This window comes from Amblyomma americanum, chromosome 4 (assembly GCF_052857255.1).
Source record: "Amblyomma americanum isolate KBUSLIRL-KWMA chromosome 4, ASM5285725v1, whole genome shotgun sequence".
Lineage (NCBI taxonomy): Eukaryota > Metazoa > Arthropoda > Arachnida > Ixodida > Ixodidae > Amblyomma > Amblyomma americanum.
The window spans coordinates 120484915-120508374 of NC_135500.1; the positions used below are offsets into that span (position 1 = coordinate 120484915).

The window sequence follows — 23460 nt, forward strand, 5'->3', positions numbered from 1 at the left end:
TGCGAGATCGGCCTGTGGCAGCGACACCTGTATTTTGGTTCTTGCTATTTTCTACATTACAAGAACTTTGTTTTCAGTAAGAGTGGTGTTTTTGTGATCAGGAGCTGGTATTCTATCGATACAAGCCAACTTCAATTTCTCCTCAGTGTCCCTTTAAAGCTGTAGTGAAATAATAAGGTGCACTGCAGGATCTGCCATCAAATAAAGTAGTTGTCAAGACAAAAGGTCATCACCAAATGTTAAAAAAAGGTATGCAGAATACTGTAATATTGATATTTATATGTTTACGAGCTTTCACTTTAAGTACACTGCTTGAGCTGGAAGGAAATCAAATCTTTAGAGCATGCACAGAAGGGTGATCTTAGCTGCTGAGAATGAGACACAGAGAACTAGTAATTCTAAACACTCACATCATAACTGCAAGAAGGCTCTGATCAAGCAACCATTCAAATGGTGATGTTGACTTTACTGAACAATAAGTGCATCAACAAGAAGCAGTAGCTTTTGTTGGAGGCGACTTCTTGAAGCAGTTGTCACACGGAGCACCACAACCGAACTTCATCCTTTCCTTGCTTCCGGTTAAATAGATCAGCAAATTCATAGCAAGTAACAGTGCAAGCGGATAATCAGCATAAAACAGTAGTCCCCATTCCATATCCTCAAGCCTTGTGCCTATGCACAAGTATAAAATTATTGCACTGCTGAAAAACATACACCTTCTTGTGTAAAGGCTCTTGCCTCAGGTTTTAAACGTTAATCAGTCTGCCTTAATGGCGCAATGTTTTGTTACTTCTTTCTCACTAATCCAAGAAATGCAGTTTTTATTTGCAATAATCTATCCAAAAATAACAAAACAAGAAAATATTTACAATGCTGATTGTGTGCTACTCATTACTAGTTTTTTGCTTTTCAAGTTCAGCCATTATCTGCTCAGCATCACCGTAGGCAGTTGGTGGGAACAGCTCTTCATGCCGTCCAGCCAAGTACCTGTAAAGCAATGAAAGGAGTCAATTGTCGGTACAGTGTTGATCATTATTGCCATACTTACTGCAACAGTCCATTGACAAAGTTTTCAAGATAACTGGCTTTCCTCTTTGTGATAGCCATCTTCTGCAGCAGTACGGGCAGCTTTACTGAAAATAAAGGCATCATACAGTCAACTTGCACTCTCCTAGTAATTTTTTGCTCACCCCACCCTCCACCCAGCCATAACACAGTACATTTTACCACATTTCTGAATGGATATACCACGAAAAATCAATTTCAAGCAAGAGGAGACATTAATCCTTAAGTTAAGATATGCCTTTGTTTAGTTCCATAACATGAAATAGGATACACCAAAACATGCGCTTGCAAGCTGTCATCCTCAAGCTAAGCCCTCTGATATGGATTATCTTGTCAAGCAGCACTGAAGCAGCTAAAACGGTAGTTTATTTATTAGCAAACATTTTACAATGGAAAAGAGAAGACAACATGTAACGAATACACAGCAGTGAAGCATAGAAAACATGCCGAAGGCAACAATGAGGAGTAAAAAGTGGGTTGCGAAAAAAATATTAGGAAACCAATGGCATAAACACAAAGGAGAAGGAAAAGAGCAGCTGCTCTGGCGGAGCGCCCGATTCTGAAAAAGTTAACCTGAGTCATTGTGGAGAACCAGCTCCACAGTTTTAGCTGCCACAAGCAACCACATCTGCTGCAGCAGTGGTCAACATTTTTTATTTTGAAATGCCAAACTATAAACCAGTGAAAGCTTTATGTTTTCACTATTTTTATTGAATATTTTTGCAGACAGCAAAGTCTGTGTTTGTCAAAGCTAGTTTTCCATGGCATGCATCACAAGAATCAACGTTTTTTTGTTCTTGCTTAGTCAGGCTACCTCTCTGGCTTTATGCTGGAAATTTGATAAGAAATACTAAGAATGAAGAACAGTGCTAAGAAGTTTTGCCTAACAATGCCGCTCCTTTCGTTGCATCAATCATGAAGTTCCACACTATAATACTAAAGGGCAACCTTCTGTAGCAGCAGTTTAGCCACCCTGGGAATGACAGGAAGAGCATGGAGAGTTCCCTCTGAATATCCTTTTGGCTTCTTAGTTGTTTCTAATCAATTTAAATGTTTGTTTGAAGTATTGCACAAAGCAACTTGCTTTACATACAAGTAACTCAACTTATCACACAACATATTATGCACAGTTGTTAAGAGTTAATCTACACAAGGCACTGTGTTTTCACAATGTTTTACCATTACTCGTGTTAGTAGCCATGTTTGCTGATGCTTTTTTTTTAAAGCAGATAGCCCCACAGAGAGTTATCTTCACAGCTCTGCAAGCAAGAACAAAAATGCTGTGAAAAGGGTCAAGTAAATTAACAATCCAGGGGTGCATTTAAGTCAGCTTAGGAGCAGTAATGCGAAAGCATTTCTTTTACAGCTACCGATTATGTTGCTGCATGTTTGTTTCTTTATACCTGTGCCGTTTCTAAGTCATGTTTTCGCACTAACTTCGGTTCTACCACATCCGAAGACGTGGGTCCGGTTGCTAGAGCGTCTAGTAAGCACATCAATGTACTAATTAATTTATTAACGATTCATAAATCCTAATTTATTGATTACAATAAATTACCAATGTATGAAATAATTCACTAATTAACAAGTTAATTAATTCAGTCAACTGATTAATTGCCTGAATGGTCATTCTGGCGACATTTCAGGAAGTAATTTAATTTAATCGTTCATTTGGTTAATTAATAACTAACTAATGTGTAACTAATTAATGTGTAACTACTTAATTATCCATTTATTACTTCTTCTGGTGGCTTATTTATTAATTCAGGCTAATTACATAATTATTCGATTAACTATTCTATGAATTACTCATATAATGGATAATTTACAGTTCATGCGAACACACTCAGCCGACAGAACCTGTACATGCCACTCATGAGAGAAGGAATGCTTTCGTATTAAAAATGCACGTTACACTGACAAACTGGCTCTAAGTCCCATAACATAAGTTTAAAAACCTTTGGATAGAACTTTATTAGGGTTTATGTGCTTCCACAACACCCACGACAGATGAACTGTCATAATGGCAGCTCCAGCAAACAGGAGCACCAGATTTCCTTCCTGTAGTATTATAGCATGCAACTTGCATAGCATGAAAGCGCCGATCGCATGCAATTAGATTTTACTCCTAAACAAGTGTCATGCACTCAGACAGGTAGGTTCCAGTTCAAAAAAAGTAAATGCACTCTTACCAAAAAGCCGTAGGAAGTGATGTGCTCCATACAGCAGTGCCGGAGATGATGGATCATCATCTAAAAATTCACTGGGCAGTATTGTACAATCAAATTTACTGTTGACTACACTCAGGGCTGCCTCAGAGGTAGTTGTAATTGCAGACACTGATGATGCAACGGAACATGTACTTGCAGTCCGCCGTCTTGGAGCCCTGCCTTTGAAAGAGAAAACAAGCAGGGTGCCTTCATAAACAGCAGATTCTCAGGCTAAAACTCATTTGGAAGGAAGAGGGTGAGGCTGGCTTGCATAACTGAACTGATAATTCATATTTTCAGCTTTGGAAGTGCCAGTCACAGTGGATAGCAGGAGTTTTTAGCAATGGCTGGGCAACACACTGGCTCAACAAAGCTGAACAGTCACACAGGGCTTTCCAGTTTTCATCCGAATCTCGCAAATACAACATACTCCAACAATGAGCATTACGTTGCTAGTAGCCTCCAAACGGGTTAAATCTTTTAATTGTGTCGCACAGACACTTAACTCTTCCCCTACTGTATGCTCAAACAAAACTTGTAAAGATAGACGTGTATCCAAAAAGCAAAAAATTTTAAAGGAACTCTGGAATGTAAAAAACGTCTGCCTATCCAATAGCAAATACTCTTTAAAAAATCAAAACTCTAGCTCATACAGTTATCTGGCTAGAAAATAGTCACTTTAGACCCTATAGGCAGGTGTGCCATTGGACGAAACAATCGTGTGAACACTCTGCAGTGCAGGAGATACCGAATCCTGACCATAGGATGCGGAAACCTCAAAAATGAAACAAATAACATTGGTAACGTTAAAGGGATAGTGAGGAGAACTCTATCAAATTTTTTTTCTTAGCAAAATCTGATAGTTCGGCATTTCATGGCTTTGTTGCCGCTTGTCCGGGAGCGAAAGGTGCATTTACTTAAAAGAAATTTGGATTCGAATGTTGAAAAAGGTTTTCCCGCCGCTCCGATTCAAACTCGAGAACTCCTATGACGTCACGGCGAACTCTTAAGACATCATAGGACAGAGTGACAAGAAACGTGATGTAAACGCATACTCCGTGATTTCTGGCGGCTAGCGGTGAGGTCTAGCAGCAGCCGAAATGAAAGCTACTGCCGCCGCACGTTGAAGGCATCTATCAGGGGTCGCAACCATCGCTTCGTTTACGTTTGCACCAGCATCCTGCCAGCGTTACGATGGATCCCGTTCCGAACCCGACAACAAAGTTCTCGTAAAAACTCCGGCCTGCATTTCAGCGACCTCAGCCCCACAGAACGTGCGATGCTTATGAGGGAGCACGGTTAGCTTAGGCACCGGCGGGTCGTTTCCCCCTTCCTCCATGAGAAGCCGTTGCAAATTAAATATCATAACCCCAGTGCAGGGAGTCGCGAGGGGCCAGGACATGGTCAGCGCATTGCGCCCATCAGAGGCTGGCCGGGGCTTTGGGGCCAATGGATTGTGATTCCTTGAATGGCGCAGTTGCACGGTGCAGCAGTCGGCACCAAAAAACGGATGGGTGCTTAAGGGCGGTCGCGTTTAAAGTTGGTGGCTCGAAACTAAAGCCGACGCACGACGCTTCAACAGCTTCCGCTGGATCCAACGGGTCCACTGGATCGGGCTCTCTCGCCCACTTGCATGTACCTTCAGATGTGTACTGTGAATGGATTAAATTAGCTGAGAGCTCGAAAAGAACAGCTCGGCCCAACTGCCGAAGCTATTGAATTACGTCACAACGCACACCTCGCTGCGGAGCCGAATTGGTCTGGCCGGGCCGGCGGCGGCTGGCGCACTTGGCGCAAAATAGAGACATGCTCCAAGTCTCCGCCAGTGCGGTCAGAGTGCGCCGAAGCCGCCGAACGCGTCGGTGGTCAAGCACAGTTGGAGTATAGAGGGTCTCGTTTTTTCCGACTTTACGTCGCCATGCAGCGCATGTGCGCACGCTACGCCGGAGTATAAACGCGCCTTAACAGAGCCAGCGCTTAACCACTAACCAATGTATTCGATGGCGGCATCTATGGGAGCCATTGAAACCTCCCGCCCACTCACTGAATAAAAAAAAAATATCCTGTGCCGAGGCTTGGAATCGAACCAGGGCCTTTGGTGCTCGAGGCGGAGACGCTACCACTCCGCCACAACGGCTCAAAGTATAACCATCAATAAAGGCAAATCTAGTGAATGCACTCTTCCGATGCAGAAGACTCAGCACTTTTTTCGCTACGTATATCCTGGCCTAACAGAGCTAGGCCATCAGCAATTTTTCCTAGCTGCCTTGTACCTTGTCTCTCGTCCCTAGTAAACGATTTCCGTTAAGTAGTTTGAAGTTGACTGGCACAGCCGGGAATGTTTCGCAGAGCGAGCGCGCGAAGACACAAGTGCTCTTCATACTGCGAACTGCCTTGTACGATCACCGATTATCGTGCCACCATAGTTTTTCATCAACCGTGGCAATCATGTGACCAGCCTTAACAGGATCCTTCAAAGGTTAACTAAACTAGCACTTGAAGTGGAACTTGGAATTCCTCTGCTGTTCGACGCTTGTAAATCGAGGTGCGTCAAAAACAAAACCACGGGGCACGCAAAGCTCATAGACGCGAAGTGCCATAACAAATCGAAACTCTCCTGGCCGCCTGTGGCACCGCCAAGCATCGGTTTTCTTTGCTTCCAACATTCAGGTTGTCTTTTGTCTGTCTTCCTTGTGTGATAAAAGTGCACTATCGGTTTTAAAACAAAACTTACTTCAATATTGAACCGCGCAACCTTCCTTTGTCAGCCTCGGAGATTCGCTGCCCCCATGTAGGAAGGAAAATTCCTCCAAGGTGGCGTGTCTTGTCCTATGACGTCATCACGCTTGTACTTGCGAGATTGGCCTGTGGCGGCGATACCTGTATTTGGTTCTTGCTATTTTCTACCTAACAAGAGCTTTGTTTTCGGTAAGCGTGGTGTTTCTGTGATTAGGAGCTGGTATTCTATCGATACAAGCCAACTTCAATTTTCCTGTGTCCCTTTAATACCCTTTTCAAACCAGCCACCGAGTTCAACAGACAAGGCCCAAATAAGAAACTAACAAAGGTGCTGCCACCAATGTTCTATGCTGGTTCCTCGGGTCTTCACTATCTGAACTAAAGTCGGATGATGAGGGAGCATCATCAGATTCACTACTATCTAGATCGACAAAATCAATTGTGGACGCAGATGAATCACAAGTTCTGCCACGTTTCAGAGTGTGTGCCACGCTGGCGGAGGCGGTCATTCTAGCTGTCAACTTTTACGTCCTGCTGTCCTCACAAGCAGATCAAAAATCACCAGCACAAGGAAAAAAGACAAACTGAAGACATAACTAGACGGTACTTTTCTAGCTTCAAGGCAGATAGCTCAGTATACAGTTAAAACTCGATTTAACGAAGTTGAGGGCAGCCGTGAATTATTTCGTTAAATTGAATGAGGCATTTCTTGGGCACATAATTCAGTACATTCGATTACAGTAAAACCTCGTTAAAACGTACCCGCTTAAACAGTACTTTCGTTTTAAAAGTAGTAAAGTCAAGTCCCCGACTGAGCACCCATTGAACATAATGCATTTTGCATCCGCATAAACCGTACCAGCTTATCGCGGTCGTATCGGTTAGCACGTACCATTTTCACTTTTCGTCGCACTCGCGCGTGACGAATTCACGCCGGTAGCACCGACCCAAAGGACGGTTCGGCTAGCGGCGCAACAATCTTCCCTTAATACCGCCGACGGGACGGCAAGCCACACAGCTAATGACAAATTGGCGCCAAAGTTGGTAACCATACAACTAGCGCAATCTTTGGGGGTCCGTATGGTCATCGTCATGACCCCCCGCGCTACTTTCGAGTGGGTAGCGCCAACACCACGACCGGCGCCGCTAGCGCGTATGAAAAGAAACAACAAAAATTCTTACTCGACAAGAAAGGCCCGAGGGGACTACAAATTTATTTTCCGCCAAAGAAGTCGGTGATCTTTGCCTGCGTGCGCTTTGTGAGCAACGGCCGCACCGATTTTTCGTAGGTCTGAAGTGCGTCCAGCGCGTCTTCCGTCCCCTCGTGTGCGCCGGCAAAATGTCGCAGCAGATCGAGAGCATCCATCACCTGACCTGGTGTCGGCACGGGAGCTTCGGCACCTGCAGGGTCGTCGGCAGCGTCTTCAGCCGTCACTCCCTCCACGCTTCCTACAAGCCGCAACATATCGGCATCAGTCAAAACTTCCTTTGTGACTGCGTTTGCGTCGGCGTTCACGTAGTCTGAGAAACTTATGCCTGTGGGCACTTCATCCACTGAGCGAAGGTGTTCCCAGGCATCTTCATCCTCGTGCACGACGCTCGCGCAGTCCGGACCAGCGGCAGTTTCAGGGCCTAGTGTACCGAAACCGGCAGTCCTGAAGCAGTTGACAATTATCGACGGCCTCAATGCTCTCCAAGCCGCCGCCACCATCTCAACCGCCATAAAAATATCTATTTTCGTCTCGCGCTTCAGCTCCAGGTTGAGGAGAACTCTGTCGACGACTCGACGCTTGTATGCGCACTTCACGCTATTAATTATCCCTTGATCCAAGGGCTGAACCACGGACGTTGCGTTTGGGGGGAAGTAGCGGAGCTCCACGCTGGTCAGCTCGACCTCTGCAACGTAGTGGGCCGTGCAGTTATCCAGCAACAGGCACACTTTCCTTTTCTGGCGACACATGTCGCTGTCAAATTCCTTCAGCCATGTAGCGAAAATGGCACGCGACATCCACGCCTTTGAATTGGCAACGTACTTCACAGGAAGCTTTTTGGTGCCTTTAAAACAGCGCGGCCTCGCACTCTCCGATGACAAGCGGGTCTTGTTTGTCGGTGCCGTCCATGTTGACGCACAGCAAAAGAGTCAGCCTTTGTTTGCTGTGTTTGCCGCCGTGGCACGCCTGCCCCTTCAGGGCGAGTGTTTTTTTAGGCAGCATTTGGTAGAATAGACTGCTCTCGTCGGCGTTGTAGACGTCGCTGGGGGCACGTTTTCCCAGAATGTCGGGCACGTTTTCAGACTGCCAGTTGCCGACTACAGCCATGCTTACGCTGCTCGCTTCACCGCTAAGCACTTTCCCGACGATGCCGTGTCGTTCTTTGAAGCGCGACAGCCAGCCGGGACTTGCCTTGAACTCGTTGTCGCCCAGCAAGCACGCGAAAGAGCGAGCTTTTTGTTGGAGCAGGTCTCCACTCACGGGAATACTATTCTTAGCCCGCAAATCCATAAACCAGGCGAAGAGGGCCTCTTCCATTTTGCTTTGAGGAGTGGTCTTCAGCATTTTTTTGTGCGAGAGATTCCCCGACGAAGTGGCGCGAAGGATGTCATCTTTCCCTTTCAATATTGTGCAGAGAGTACTCGCTGGAATGCCATGTGATGCAGCCACCTCACATTTCTTCTGTCCACTTGTCACAGCACGAATTATGTCCGCTTTCTCGTCCAGGGTAAGCCTTTTTCGTTTCTTGCAGGGCTCCATCTGCTAGTCAGGAGGGTTAGCGGCGCGCTTGCTCGCACACACCACGTCCGCGTTCACGATAGCAAGGCTAGACTGATGGAGGCCTAACAAGCTGAGCTTGACAAAGACGTGCGTTCAAAGGCACGGGGAAATCCGCACAAGAGCGAACACAGAGCACAACACACAAACACACACAAAAAAAACACGCGAACTGCAACAGCGCCATCTATGAAATGTGGCACGAAACTTTTTTACTGCTGGCGCCATCTCGTTAGCTCGACTCAAAATTAAAACTCGTTTTGCGCCGCGCAGTTTGAAAAAGGCGACGGGATGAAGATGCTCCGCGCTGTTACCGCTGACTCGCAATCAATAAATTTTGGGGTGCTGTCTACAAAATAGACCAAAAATTAACACTTTTTCACCTTTATTTCTCGAAAAAAGGTTCGTTAAATCGGGACAGATCACGGAATCGGTTTCGTTATTTCGGGTTAGTCAAAGCATTGAACCCTATGGGCGTCTGAGGGGGAATTAGGATACCTTCGTTAAATCGAGATTTTCGTTAAATCGGGTTTCGTTAAATCGAGTTTTGACTGTATTCAAGAACAGTGCGGAAGTGCTTGAAGTTGCCGTTCGCATCCATCATTAGCCCGCTGGTCAATGGGCATGGTAGGAAAAGAGTTAATGGCTTTTTAACTGCTAGACAATCGAGTGAACATCTGACTGACCACTGACACATGGCCAGCACCTATGGTCATCAGGTCAACACTTTGTTGCGTCGACAAAGCAGAGTGCCACTTGATTATATCGAGATTTTAAAAGCTTTCGAGCGGACATGGCATCATGGCTCTGCATCATCATGGCTATGCAGATTCACTAAAAAAATTACTTGCAGCTCTTTTGCAGCAATGAAAAACGGCCTCACTGCAAAAACGCAGTAGCAAGAGGAATATCAATGCTGCAGTCACACAGCTCGTTAAAAAAAGCACACGAGTGGTATTACAATGTATCTGAAAAACAATCATGATTTCAAAGAAACTTGAGATAACCTTAAAGAGGAAACACCTCACTCGCTAGCCTTCCAGGTTAAATCGCCAGTTGTGCGGTGCGCACTACGAGTTGTGAGCAGAGGCGTGCGGCCCGTACATCACCGACACTGCGAGCAGTCAGCGGTGGCGGGTGACCATAAGCAAACCCTGTCAGCCGAAAACAGAACTGTGTAAATACTGCATACAAATTTTGTTCGTTTTGGATGATACGAATATTTTTCGTGACCCCGTGACATTCGTTCGATCGAGATTCTATAGTACACTCTACAAGGGTCCATTCCTCCTAGCTAGGCAGCCCAAAATTTTAAAGACAATAATAAATGAATAAGGATGATACATAAATATTTATGTGGCTTTCAATGTAGTACAAGCTGCAAAACAGTTTTTTTCACTGCCTTTCTGCAGCACAGCAAATTTAAGACTGGGCCCCTTGGCACTGTAAAGCATTAAGCCAAGGAAAAAAAAATGCTATCATTCAGGCATTTCCAATTTCATGCTGCCTTTTTCTGCTGTACCGCGCTCAAAATACAGGAATGGAATGATATGGTTGGGGCAGTCGAAGTTTTGTTCTAATCACTGTTGATATGAACTCCAATGGCCCCTGTGGGCATTCACCCTGTCCGTTCTCTAAACAGTGAGTGTCCATGTTAACGAGGCATATATACATTGAAAAAGTGTCCATAATTTGAGTTGTCCATATTAACCAGGGTCATACTAATGGGGAACAACTGTACAAACTTGTCTTTACATCACAACTGTGGCAACGAGTTCTAGAAGCCACTTTGAATTTTGATGTGGCTTGGCTCTTGACCTGGCTTTACTGCTCACGTATGACGATGATCATCACCATCACAGGTAACAACTGCATCATGCACTACAGAGACACCTCAGGGCACACGCCACCCTGTAAAACTCATCAACGCTTGACCCCCCCACCCCCCCCTTCGCACCCCACCGTGTTGGAGGGCTTCCAGCACGCTCCGTAGCTCCAACACATGGAGAACTTACGGGTACCGTGAATTTTGTTTCGGCTGCAGGTGAAGTTCTATCGCAGCAGTAAGGCTAGTGCACATAATTAAAACTGCGAAAACAAAACTATGCCACAAGAGGTAGCGCTTGGCAAAGTGCAGTTGGGTGGGCTGTCTCAGGGCTTTTGTTACTAACGTCCGTTTTTTTTTCCTAATTGCCTATGGCTTGAAAGGTGGAGTTCTGGGTGATAATGGCCAACAATTGCATACGATTGAAGCGCGGCCACCACGAAAATAGCGATGAGCATACACGTGCTGCAGCTTCACTCAATCTCCACTGGCCCCCTTCTCTCTACTGCCTATCTTCTGGAGATGGAGAGCCATCGAGGAATCTTCTGCGCATGCAGAACAATCGTGAGCGCCCATACAGAGTGACAAGTGTGAAACACACAAAGTCTTGCAATTTCTGAAGAAGCATTTACACTTGTACAAATTTTTAAAAAAAGGCGGCAGGCAGCGATATAGGATATTGTTTCAAGCAGTGGGACTGAAATAAACTTGCGCTTGGTTCACTCCTGCCATTCGCTTTTCGATGTGTTTGAAGACTCAATTTCCCAGCTGGTATGCTTTTTTCTTTAATATATATATCGCCAAGAAAATCCTACCAGGGGATCCTACTGTAAATATCAACAATGGGGTCGCCTCATGGAGCAGTTTCAATTGGCTGGCTTTGCAGGGCATGCTACGCACCAATAGGATATGCGACTTGCTCACTTTTGATATGGGGCCCACAAGCAGCCACACACAGTACAACATAGAGAATTCGATATCAGTTCAATCGAAACCCCAGCCCACTAGAAAATTTTGGGCACTTTCAAAATGTGTGATGCTAATTTCAGCAGACAATGCGAGCAGCCAGTGCAGTGCTGATGAAATAATTCGCTGACTTCAGTTGCCGCCTCTGAGGCACTATGCGGGCTAAATCCGCGTCAACTCATTGCCGCTGCTCATGGCAACACAACTAGAATACTTTTGGCGGTCCTAAAATTTGCCATCCAACTTTTACCGGAGCATTCGAGCAGTGACATGGTTAAGAAAACGTCACAGTACACAGCTCTGGCTAAAAGCAGACCAGAAGGTATGCATAGCTTGAAAGCTATGAAGTTAATGCACTTGAAGGCATAGCACTTTGAGTAGCATGTTCTTCAAAGAATGCTTCAATGCTCCACGAGGCACGCCAAGCAGACGGCGACAAGCTTTAGTGCAAGCTGTGCCAGGAATGCTGATGAGGTTTGCCGATCGCTCAGTTAACCAAGGTAGAAGCACGAACGTGTTCTGCAGCCACTGGAACCATGCTAAGCAAAATCCTGGCGGCATTTTTGTCCAATTCAAAGGGCTCCTCAATTTCGCTAAGGGTGAAGACATTCATTTTGCTGCAAATTGTCGTAAGTTTGGTCATATTTATCAAGGTGGTGCACCAAATCTCCTTTGGCGCAGAATGGCGCAGTTAGCTCTGAAGTGGAAGGGTCACAATAGCGCTCTTCCAAAAAACTTTAAATAAAGCCAGGCTTTGAGCAGCAATGACACTGAGCTATGCTATCTGCAACAGTGCCTTCCCGGGTAGATTGCGCAAAACGCAAAGCTGGCATGTATAGTGACGAACACAGAAACAGTCCGGTGTCTCTTCGTGCAGCAGTTTCAGAAACAAGCCAACTCAGAGAAAACATCCCTGCTTTTTAAACAACGTTGCAAAATAAAAATATCATTATGGGCGCTTCTAGTTTCAAACCAAAAGCAAAACATGCTATAACATGCTATTTATGTACTACTGGCATGCAAACACAAAACATGCTCTTGGAATTTGTAGAACAGCCACAAAACACCTGATGTGCTTGTTAATCTGAAAGGACTGCCTTTCCTCGACATAACTGTGGTTCCTTACCCATTATTGCCACAGCCAAAGGCAGATTGTCTGTGTCACTGTCATCCTGCGTAGACTTGGCCGGGGAGCTGCTCCATATGGAATGAGGATCGCCAGATCGTACGGTTCGCTTTTCTGGCGGACTTGCTGCACTCAAAGCAAAAAAAAAGACAGTGCGTGTACAGGCTGCATACGGCAATAAATTTATCGTAAGCTCAATCAGACAGTGCAGAAAAACGCAAATACATATAATTTCTGATGTGTCAAATGCGTTCAAATGTATATGATCCGGCCGCAGCGTATATGCACAATAGCCAGCCTAGTCTAGCATTATTAACCATAACAAAACTTGCTTACCGTTCGGGGCTGTCTATCTTTGCGATGAAGATATGCACATATGCATCACGCACCGGTCTTGCAATGACACGGTACAGTGCAGCGCACCGTCGCACAAATAAATTAGCAAACAAACAATGCCAGCATGTACGGTGAGTGCAATGAAACCGGCAAGCAGCGGGAGAAAACAAAAATCAGAAGCAGCCAGCAGATGGTTTTCCCATTAGTCTTTTGTACTGACTCTAGAAGTGCACCTCACCCATAGGGCACAAATATAATCAAGAGTAGAAGCAAAAAGAATAAGCAATATAAAAGACCCTGATTTTGTAGCCTGAACAATTTCAGCACTCATACTTGACCTGTGCCACAGTTAGGGAATACAGAACAACAGGCACTGTTGAAGCATACACTCCAGGCCTTAGAGAGCAAGTGGTCTTAAATGCTGCGTTAAGGAGGCACTGACCAAGGATCACGGTAAGTCCCGACACCTAGCATGAACATTTTTTCCAAGTTCTCAAACATAACGACCAGGAAAACATAACTGGGATCAAATCAGAGGGTCTTTATGACATCGAAACAGCACCATAAGAGGTAATAATCTGAGGGAGACAGAAAACAATAGAAGGAAGGCAGTGGGGTTAACAAGAAAAGGATTCCAGCTAGTTAACCAGCACTGGGGGAGAATACTGCATTCAGCAAAGGTAGTACCGCTCTCAATGAAAGCTCTTCAACAACAAGTTATGGGTATAGTAACTAATGGTCACTGCAAAAGTAATTACTTCCACTCCAGCACCACAACTTCAGAAAATTCACAGCACTGGTGTTTAAAACTGGACACAAGTTTTGGCTTATTCACAGAACCCAACACTATTGTGCTGCCTAATGACCTAGCAAGCCCGTCCCAAAAGCCGTGAAAAACACCTTGCCAAGGTATACAACTTCACTGACCAGAACGCTGCGGAGAAGAGGTGGAACCCTTGGGGTCGGAGTTGCCACGCAAGCTTTTGCGGGAACGGCACTTCACTGTGGTTGCAACGTCTGGTGCTATGTTCAGGAGGCTCGCCTCATTCTGACTGGTTGGCTCATTTGATTGTCTATTCGGTGCCGGGCTGATAATTATAAGAAATAAACCACAAAACAATCATTACTTTCACCGGAAACACACATACATACCGACTTAACCTGCAATAAAACAGCAAGCACAAATACTTTTATACTTTTACAGAGAAACCAGATGTCTTCCAAAGCCACTACAAAATATTACCATTGTCAGTTCCATAAAACAAAAAAACCTCGAAATAGCATGAAAACGTATATCCATGAACATAAAATAAGAGTATTAGAAAACCACTTCTAAAGCAATGATCACACACAGCCATTGACTTGAAATGGCTGTTGGGGAAAGGAAATGGCACAGTATCTGTCTCACATATCCGCCCACACCTGAACCACGCCATAAGGAAAGAGATAAAGGAGGGACTGAGAGAAGAAAGGAAGAAAGAGAGGCGTAGCGGAGGGCTCAGGAATAATTTTGACCACCTGGGGATCTTTGCAAGCATTTCGCCTTCATCGAAACACAGCCTCCACGGTTGGGTTCGAACCCAGGTATTCTGGATCAGTAGCCGAGTGCCCTAACAACTGACCCACCGCGGCGGGTAACACACAGGCAGTCATAAAATAGAGAATCATCATTTCTTTTGTTTTATATACACATCACAATTTATTCACTACATTACACCTGCTGTCACACCACACAAGCTTGAAGAAATCTTTGTTATCATGAAAACTGGAGGTAGGGAAGCTCTGCAACTAACAGTTACGAAACTAGGGGCATGCAAATATTGAAATTTTATAATATGAATCGAATATGAATATCAAGGAAAGAAAACACCTTAAAATGTGTAATCAAGTACTGGTTCACAATGAACAAATAGACAAATGTTGTTTTCCTTATTATTTTCAAAACTAGTCTTTGACATCGAACAAGACTAGACTAACTCACCATCATACTTAAAAACACGACATGCAAAAATGTAATATCATCATGCAAAATTAGCGAAATAATGAAATGAATTGAATGAATTGACACATGACTGGCAACTACAAATAACATAATGGGTACAGTACAACCGAATTCAAACTTCTACTGACTGGAAGACATGACGAAATCTTAATATCCAGAGGTATAGTACAAAAAAGTTATAAAGCCTCCTTTCCAGAGGTTTAGTTATAGAGCTCTGTTTCCTGAAAAATAAAAGAACAACTGCCAAAAATTCCAAATTGCAGGGAAGCATGGTGAGGAGGCTCCATTGCACAAATAGCGAAAAGCCCGTCACGAGCGCACAGTTTAGCCGTGCTGGAAGAAAAATGCAGACGTAAGCCAAGGGACTGCACACTGGTGTCAAAAACGGTGAAACAGCTTCTAAAAAAAATAAATGACCAGCGACGTGCCAGCTGGTGCCTGAAATCGGCGCACTGCTGGATTCGGACAGCTGGTGAATGCGCGGCCAACAGCCACCATCGCTGCAAGCTAGCGACGAAGCTCAGAAAGCAAAACTAGGCTATTTTTTAGCTTAAGAAACCAGTGTGTCCCTACTGTCGTCAAGCCTGCCGTTACATACATATCAGAGGTAAGCGCATTATAATGCGCCACGAAAAATGAGGGATTTTTACTCGATTTCTTCCCCGCCAGTGACACCTTGAATCGGCCTCCCTGCGGGCCTCATGCGAAATTCTTAGTAGGTTTTCAACATTTCACTGTTGACCAAAATGACTCGGCAGAGCTCATGCTAGAAAAGTTCGGAAGGTGACGGGATGAGTGCTATAGGTGTGAGCATTAGGTACCGTGTTTACACGATTGTAACTCGACCTATTTTTCAAAATATGAAAACTTGAAGTGGGGTGGGGGGGGTCAACTCACAATCTAAACGAAAGCATGGCACCACAAATAAAGGCCAGACAAACGAGATATTAGTCATGCTACAGCGTGGCTGTATTTTTGCTGCGTGGCTCTGCCACATCGCTCTTGGGGCTGGTCTTGAGCAGCTGCTATGTCAACGCACAGAACTAGGAGCCTCTCCCTGCGAGCGGTGGCCGATGGCAGCTGTCAATAAGCAGCAACCCCCCCCCGCTCCCCATCATATGTGGCTGCTGATAAGCCCCTGCGGCCTGATAACGCAATCGTGTTCTGCTCTTAAAAAGTGTCCTCCAAGTTTCTTTTTTTTTTTTTACTTTCAACTGCTCACTCGGCGGTCAAGGGAGCATGAATAGTTGACGGAAAGGACGCTGTTCCATTCACGGCGGCACTGCCACTCGGAATGGCAGCAGTGCCGGGAAGTGTCGGCAGTCAACGGAAGATCCGACGCCACTCACACGTAGTTTCTCTCTGGCTCTGGCGCATTAGACTACTGCCAGCTGCGTATCACAAGTTTTTAATGTAGTGCTTTGTCAGTCGTCATTTGTGCTCCGAATCCGGTGAACAACCGGCGCTCGTTCATGGCTACATTCAAGATGGCTGTCATTCTTTACGCCGAAGAAACGAACAACTGCCCGCCGGGCTGCAAGTTCGACGTTCACAATGGGTGATACAGGTGTGGTAGCTGCAGCGAGGCAAAATTTTAGTTGTTCCATGCGATGTCGTGATGTGGTGTTTGCGAAGTGCGAGATTTCGCTGCACGACGACGTTAGAACGACATGCTGTGGGACCGCAGCAGCTATCGCGATGGCAGCACTAGTGAATGATGGTGCAAGTGTGGACAAGTAGTCCAGTAACTAATACATTTTCCTTTTGGAATGTGCCCACGGGCGCAGCCGCGCGCAGCAGCCGATAGCGACTGATGAGCGGCGGCCGCAGGCTAATGCTATCGCGTTCCATTATTAAAGGCAAAGCTTAAAAGACCTCGAAGTTTTTTTTTTTCTGAAATGTGATATGGGGAGTCGACTTACAATCATCTAAATACGGTATGCAACACTAGAAGGATCAAACAAACAAAAAAGCGCACTTTCGCTTTGTTGTTGGAACTTGGTAGTCGGCCATCTTGTCCTGTTCCAGAGTGCTATGTGGGAAAGCCCACTTGTGGAATTTCGCACGGGATCCAAACACAGCGGTGTCCGAATGTTGATTCAAGCGATAAACGATGAAGAAGAAAGTGAAGAGGACACTTTTGTATTGTTTTGCCAACACTTTAAGCTCGATCTGCAGGTAATTCGCCTGAACATTATGGTTTTGCAACTATCGGATTTATGAAAGTCTGTGTGGTATTCGATCGCTGGCGAATATTAGAAAATTCTAGAATATCAATTTCTCAAACCGAATATAAACTGAATAAGAAACGTTCGATTTGTATTCAAAATTTTGAACATTCGCACACCCTTACGTAACAAAACACAATATCCGCCTACAGAAACTCATCTAAGATTAATTGAAAATCGCAATTTCCTTACTTGGAAATCCGAATGGGACGGCAAGATGCTGTCACCAACTTAAACTGGCTTTGCTCCAGATTATACAGTAACTGATTAGACAGGGTGTATGAGAAGATGATCCGCAATCCATCCATTGCCTCCTTGCACAAAGCAAACCTGCCAAAAAATTTCCACAATTAACAACATTATAAAATTGGTGTCGGAGAGCAGTTTGTGTCACTGCAAAATCACAAGTTTTCCGCAATATTCAGCAAGACCTACTGAGTTGAGGAGAGGTCTACTGTGTTCGTTTCTGCAGCTCTCAAACATGGCACTGAATGCCCCGATTGGGCAGCCCACATAGCATGTGTTTCTACACTCCGTGTCTTACATCAGGTAGAACACTGTACGAAACCAGTCCGCATGAAAAAATAAAGGCAGGCTTGTTACTCCACGCTTGGGTGGTGGCCAAGTTGTCAAAGGCACGAGAAAGCGACACTGCGTTGTCAGCAATGAGAGCACATGTAATCAAGCTCATAACGAATGTATCATGAAAAAAGCAAACAGGCAAAGCATTTATTATCCTTCGCTCACAAAAAGGAATGCACTTTTTTTGATCACGGATGTAGGCAGCGCAAACAAGAGCGCTAGCTTTGACAGCATTACACCTGATGTATGAAATGGAATATAGTTGTTGCCCATTAGGTGTTGGTATATATTAGTATACAATTTAAAACCTGTACCACCTGCAGCATACTAAATTTCCTTCAGAAAAAATGCAATTCAGCTGGGATTTCGTGCACCCTCTTTGTATAGAAGACCTGATGCAAGAAGTACTGTTCTAAGCAAATGATAACTGCAGTTACCAGTATCAAAAATGCCATGGTGATTGACCGAAACAAAGGCACATCGTTTTTCTGCAACCAAGACGCTTTTTTTTTCCGTATTAAGCAGAACGTATTAAGTAAAATCTGCCTTGCATGCCACACAGTTCCTGCTCACACTTCATGTCACTTGTCAATTAGATTTTGTTGCAAAGCCATCAGTCAACATACCAAAATGTTTTGCTACAATAGCCTAAGAACAAAATCCTTTTACTACTGTGACTAACACAACATGGAAGGATAACTGTGACATGCCTTGCTTCTATTTCTGAGGTGTCAATGGGTGGCTGGCGCAAACTACTGCCTTTGGCAGGCCTTGCGGCCGTCCCGGTCAGCTTTGCCGCATACTGCTTCAGGAAAGCCTCCAGTATGTCCACCACATCCGGTGTGCATGGCACGTGAACCAGCTGGAGCAGCACAAGACGGAAGAACAAGGTTACAGGCATGAGTGTTCAAACAGATTGTACTAGTACATATAATCCACCCATGCATACACCAAGTTGGCAACAATAAAAACTGCCCAAAATACACTCCCACTATCAAAAGTGAACCCAGAGGTTGGGAGGGCGGGGGAGACACTCCGATTTGAGCAATGCATTTCTGGGACCTTCTTCATTGAAAAAATGAAGTTTCTCATAGTTATTACACAGCCAATTTCTCGCCTGTAGGAGGTGCTGCCCAGCTGCCCCTCCCCGCCCTTCAAATCTGCCACTGCTCAAAGAGTAATTGACCAGCCTACAGTCAGATACAACTCGAGAACGAAGCGGCAGAGGCCCCTCAAAGGATGTCCTCCAGCCAATGGCGTAACCGAGTTTCATGATGCCATAGTTAATCCGACTAAGCCGCGGTTATTCCCCATTTAACTGTCTCTCTGTGATTTCATCCAAGTCAGCACAAGGGGATCGGTCGAGGCCACTGGCTGGAGGGGCTCCCTTAAGCGCATTTGCCGCTTCATTCTTGAGTTGTACCTGAATACAGTGTAGCTTCAATCTTCAATCGATATTTCTCTTCAGTGTGCTTTTAATGGTAACCTTCTTATTCTTTTCATTTTAGTGTCAGAAGCAACACAGGCCAGCACTGGTTCATCAACACAGTCCTTGCTCCAATTATCTGCGACACAGGTTACAAGGAAGACTTCATTACTAATTCATGTAATGCGTTTTGCAAGAAATGCTTTTTCTGCTATTTTGTTAATGTTTAGCCATTTAAGCCTTGTCCCCAGCTTTCTACTGCTGTGAGAGTTGTGCATGTTCATGCTTGCAGCATATAACAATTGCGCACTCCATGCGGACTCACCTGAACTGATTAATATGCTTATCAACTTTTATGAGCCAAAGCAACACTGTGGGTTATAAGAGTCACCACTGTTTTAGTACGGTGGGACTTATTAAGAAAAATTAACAACAAAGCATCCCGGACCATGTTTTCTACTGCTGTGAGAGTTGTGCATGTTCATGCTTGCAGCATATAACAATTGCGCACTCCATGCGGACTCACCTGAACTGATTAATATGCTTATCAACTTTTAAGAGCCAAAGCAACACTGTGGGTTATAAGAGTCACCACTGTTTTAGTACGGTGGGACTTATTAAGAAAAATTAACAACAAAGCATCCCGGACCATGCTACTTGAGTATAACAGACTTAAGGGCACGCTAGTAGAAGACTCCAGATTAATTTCTTCCACCTCTGGTTCTGTAACGTGCGCAGAAAAGTCGGTGCATGGGCGTTTTGCATTTTGCCGCCATCAAAATATACTTGCCATGGCCAGGACTGAATATGTGACCTTGGGTTCAGCAGTTGTATCCCACAAACCCCATTAAGTAAGACAATCACTCACTGCTGTGCAAACCACTGCTACGGTTGTACAGATAAAGTACAAAACCACAGCAGAGAGCTGAACATGAAGTAAGTCCTTTGCATCACACCTGGGTGTTATTGTGTCGCATTTTTTAGAGTGTCTGAAAACTAGGCAATGCAAATGCAATCTACTGTAATACAACACCGAGCTCGACAGATCATCACCATCGCCATCAGCCTGACTACACCCACTGCAGTGCAAAGGCCTCTCCATGTCTCTCCAATTAACCCTGTCCTTTGCCAGTCCCCACCCTATGCTGCTCGAAAGATCAAGTAAAATTCAAACCTTCTTTTTAGAAGTGATGTTATAAAAGTCATCCTCCAGTTTGGTTCGCAGAATCTGGGGAATATTGATGTTGTAATCAGTGGCAACTTCCTGAGGTTCATCGTCACTGTCCTCTTCATCAGAGAAGTCACCTTGCTTCTGCAGTGTGACAATAGCAAAATCAAAGTTAACATACCAGAAGATAGTCAGGCTAGTAGAAAACAGTAGGCTTTTGAACACACTTATTCACCTAGCATACTGCTCACTGCAGCGATGAAAATACTGGCATTCATGCTTCTGGAATTGTGAACAAAAAATCTGCCAGGTAATGCTGCTTACAATGTTGCTGTTCAACATGCCAGCGAGCTTTCTCCATTTTACGCTTTCAAGAGTCATAATGAAAAAGAAAAAAAAAAGTGGCATGCTGATGAGCTCTTTTGTTTTATATTAGGCAGGAGGGAGCAGAGAGAGTATAGGGTAAGCTATTCCTTGATAGGGTAAGTTATCCCTGGAAAGAAAACTCTTAATTATATGAGCTCAACCAGGCTTCAACAGGGAAGCCCAACAATTCGCATCACTGCAACCCTACAAAAGCACTTTTTAGTAAACTATAAGAAATATGCAAGAGCCTAAGGACATGGCAGATATTCTTAATGACAACAGTCGATATGCCTGACAGTAAAACTTGTAGCTTCATACCGTAAAGGAAAAGAATGACAGGAAAGATTTGATCAATTTGACTTGAATTTGAATTTTTGCCTGCCAAAACAACACTGCGGGCCAAGTGGCATGCCGCAGTGAGAAGCTCCGGATTAATTTTTGCCGCCTGAGCCTATTTAACGTGCGCTGACATAAGTACAAGGGTGGTTTTGCATTACCTCTCCATCAAATGGCGGCCACTACAGCTGAGACTGAACCTAAGAACTCCTGCTCAGTGACGAAACAAAAACCAACACCAAAATGCAGATAGGTGACTCATACTGGACACAAACTTGGATAAGCAGATCTTCTGATGTGTTGTACGTTTTCAAAGAGTGCCCTCATAGTTTACCAGCTAGCCATTTTTGTTTACTTCTTTTTTTCTTTTTATTTGATTAGGATTCCAGTACTTTTCACAAAAAAATAAACAAAGCTAAAGGGACAAAGCATGGACATTTGCAGCAGGTGCAGAGAACTTGTCCCAGAAAAACTGTGCGTTTTTATGCTCAGTTTATGCCCAGGGCCTAAGCAAAAGAAATACAGCTAAGGAACATCATATAGTCTTGCTTTTTATCTTGGTGTACTGCTCATTCTGATACACGGTAGCAAATAACAAATATAAGAAATTTATCCTTCTCTTAACATTTTTCATATAAGGAAATTTGGCCAGCCTAGACCTAACCCAAGCTTTTTATTCCAAATGGCAGGGGCTTTTTTTTTTTCCTTCCATCTTTATTACAATGTCATAACAGAACAGCCTTCAATAACCAACCCAGGAGAAAAATGAAGGGTTAGGGAGCTAAGCATATGAGGGCCATAATGAGTTCCCATCAGAATGGAAGCCAGTTACCTCTGAAGATTCAGACTGTGAACTGTCAGACTCTTCTCCACGACTACTTGATCCACTTCTGCTCCGTTCTTTTCTGCTGCTACCACGCAGTTTTCTGTCCAGGCTTTCCTTCAGAATAGCTGGAACTTTAGGTTTCCTTGATCGGCTTGTTTGAAGCCTGCAGGAAGGGAAAAAAAAGTGAACGCAACCAAAAACCTGCACCTCTCTGCATTTGCTGCAACTTGAACTCAGACAAGAGCAAAACAAAACATGGCAGTTACTACTCACAGCTTCTGGGCAGCTTCAGCCTCTAGCTTTTTCTTCAGCTTTTTGTTTTCTGGTGAGTTGGGTAAAATTAGCTCCTCGGCAACGCAACGGTCCCATCTGTAATAAATTTAGTAAGCGTACTGAATTTGTTTAAGGTCAGCCTAGTAAATCGATAACCCATAAACACGCATACCTGCGTTTCCAGCCACTGAAGTGGATCAGATATTCAGGCATACTGCGGCCTCGACTGTCTTTTCCTACCACAAGCTTCAACACCTGGGCGAGAAGTAGAACAGCAATATTGAATTCCCTTTCCACATTTAAAAAAAAATAACGCATATTTTGAGTGACCCCAATCTTAAGCGTGCAACTTGACAAAACAGTGAATTTTACTTTCATGTGCTGCAAAAAGCCATGAGCTGCATGCTTTGAAACTCGCAACGATACTGCGGTGGATTACGCACGGCAGTGCCCACGTGACGCCACACCATTCACCGCTTATTTCATCGCGTATATTTCTAATGTATAACTAGTTTTAGACCCCCGTCACACGGGACGTTGCATGTCATTCGCAGAAAATTACATTCACACCGAATGTCATTGCACTTCAGGTTTCCACCTCATTTCGGCGTGTATTTTACCAATAATTAGCTTCAACTCGTCGACAGGCGCAAGGACCATTCTGGCGAAAGCAAAATGATCGCTTTTACGCAGCAAAAGTAAGGCACTGCGTCAGTCACCTTTGAATCGTAGAGGACCTTGGCTTTTGAGGAGTCTGGCTCATAACACAAAACTGTTTCTCCCTCGGAGAACTTGAATTTGACGCCACTCGCAGAACCCGCAGCTGCATCCTGTGGCTGCAATTCGTGCGGCAAAAGCACGCCATCAAATTGCTAAGACGAGCAAAAGTTGTTTATTTCCATTTCAACTGAACTGCTGTACAGCAACGGAGAAATATACATACCTGCGCCAGCGCAGAGACCTCGAGGCCCGCAATGGTTGCGGGTGATGTAGTACGTCAGGAATAACGATAGAGCGGCACCCGAGTGGCGCCGAAATTGATGTATCTGTCAGTTACGTTACAAGCGTCGAACGCAAGCCCTTATGCTCATGGAATGGCTGCAACAAAGTCAAAGCAGCAACCCGCGTGAAACCAATCGCGCACTCGAACGCTCGAACCGCTTGCCCGACCAAGGTAGATGTATCCGCCTTGGCCCGACTCTCGGCTTCTGGCGGCAC

At 44.7% G+C, this 23460-nt stretch overlaps 1 protein-coding gene across 2 annotated transcripts; it reads right to left on the reverse strand.

The window, feature by feature from the left end:
- Nucleotides 1-445: 445 nt before the first annotated feature.
- Nucleotides 446-23460, reverse strand: LOC144128296 (MSL complex subunit 3-like). Of its 2 annotated transcripts, none has more exons than XM_077661606.1 (13): nt 23186-23460; nt 22962-23114; nt 22415-22497; nt 22243-22338; nt 21976-22132; nt 20448-20585; nt 18558-18709; nt 17458-17595; nt 13963-14123; nt 12700-12825; nt 3258-3455; nt 1049-1133; nt 446-987 (listed from the first exon to the last, which is right to left on the reverse strand). In XM_077661606.1, the coding sequence occupies exons 3-13, from the start codon at nt 22453-22455 to the stop codon at nt 885-887; spliced, it is 1395 nt and encodes a 464-aa protein (XP_077517732.1). In that variant the 5' UTR covers nt 22456-22497; nt 22962-23114; nt 23186-23460; the 3' UTR covers nt 446-884. The 2 variants fall into 2 exon arrangements, with proteins under 2 accessions (XP_077517732.1, XP_077517731.1); XM_077661605.1 differs by having other exon boundaries at nt 22962-23078; nt 23186-23458.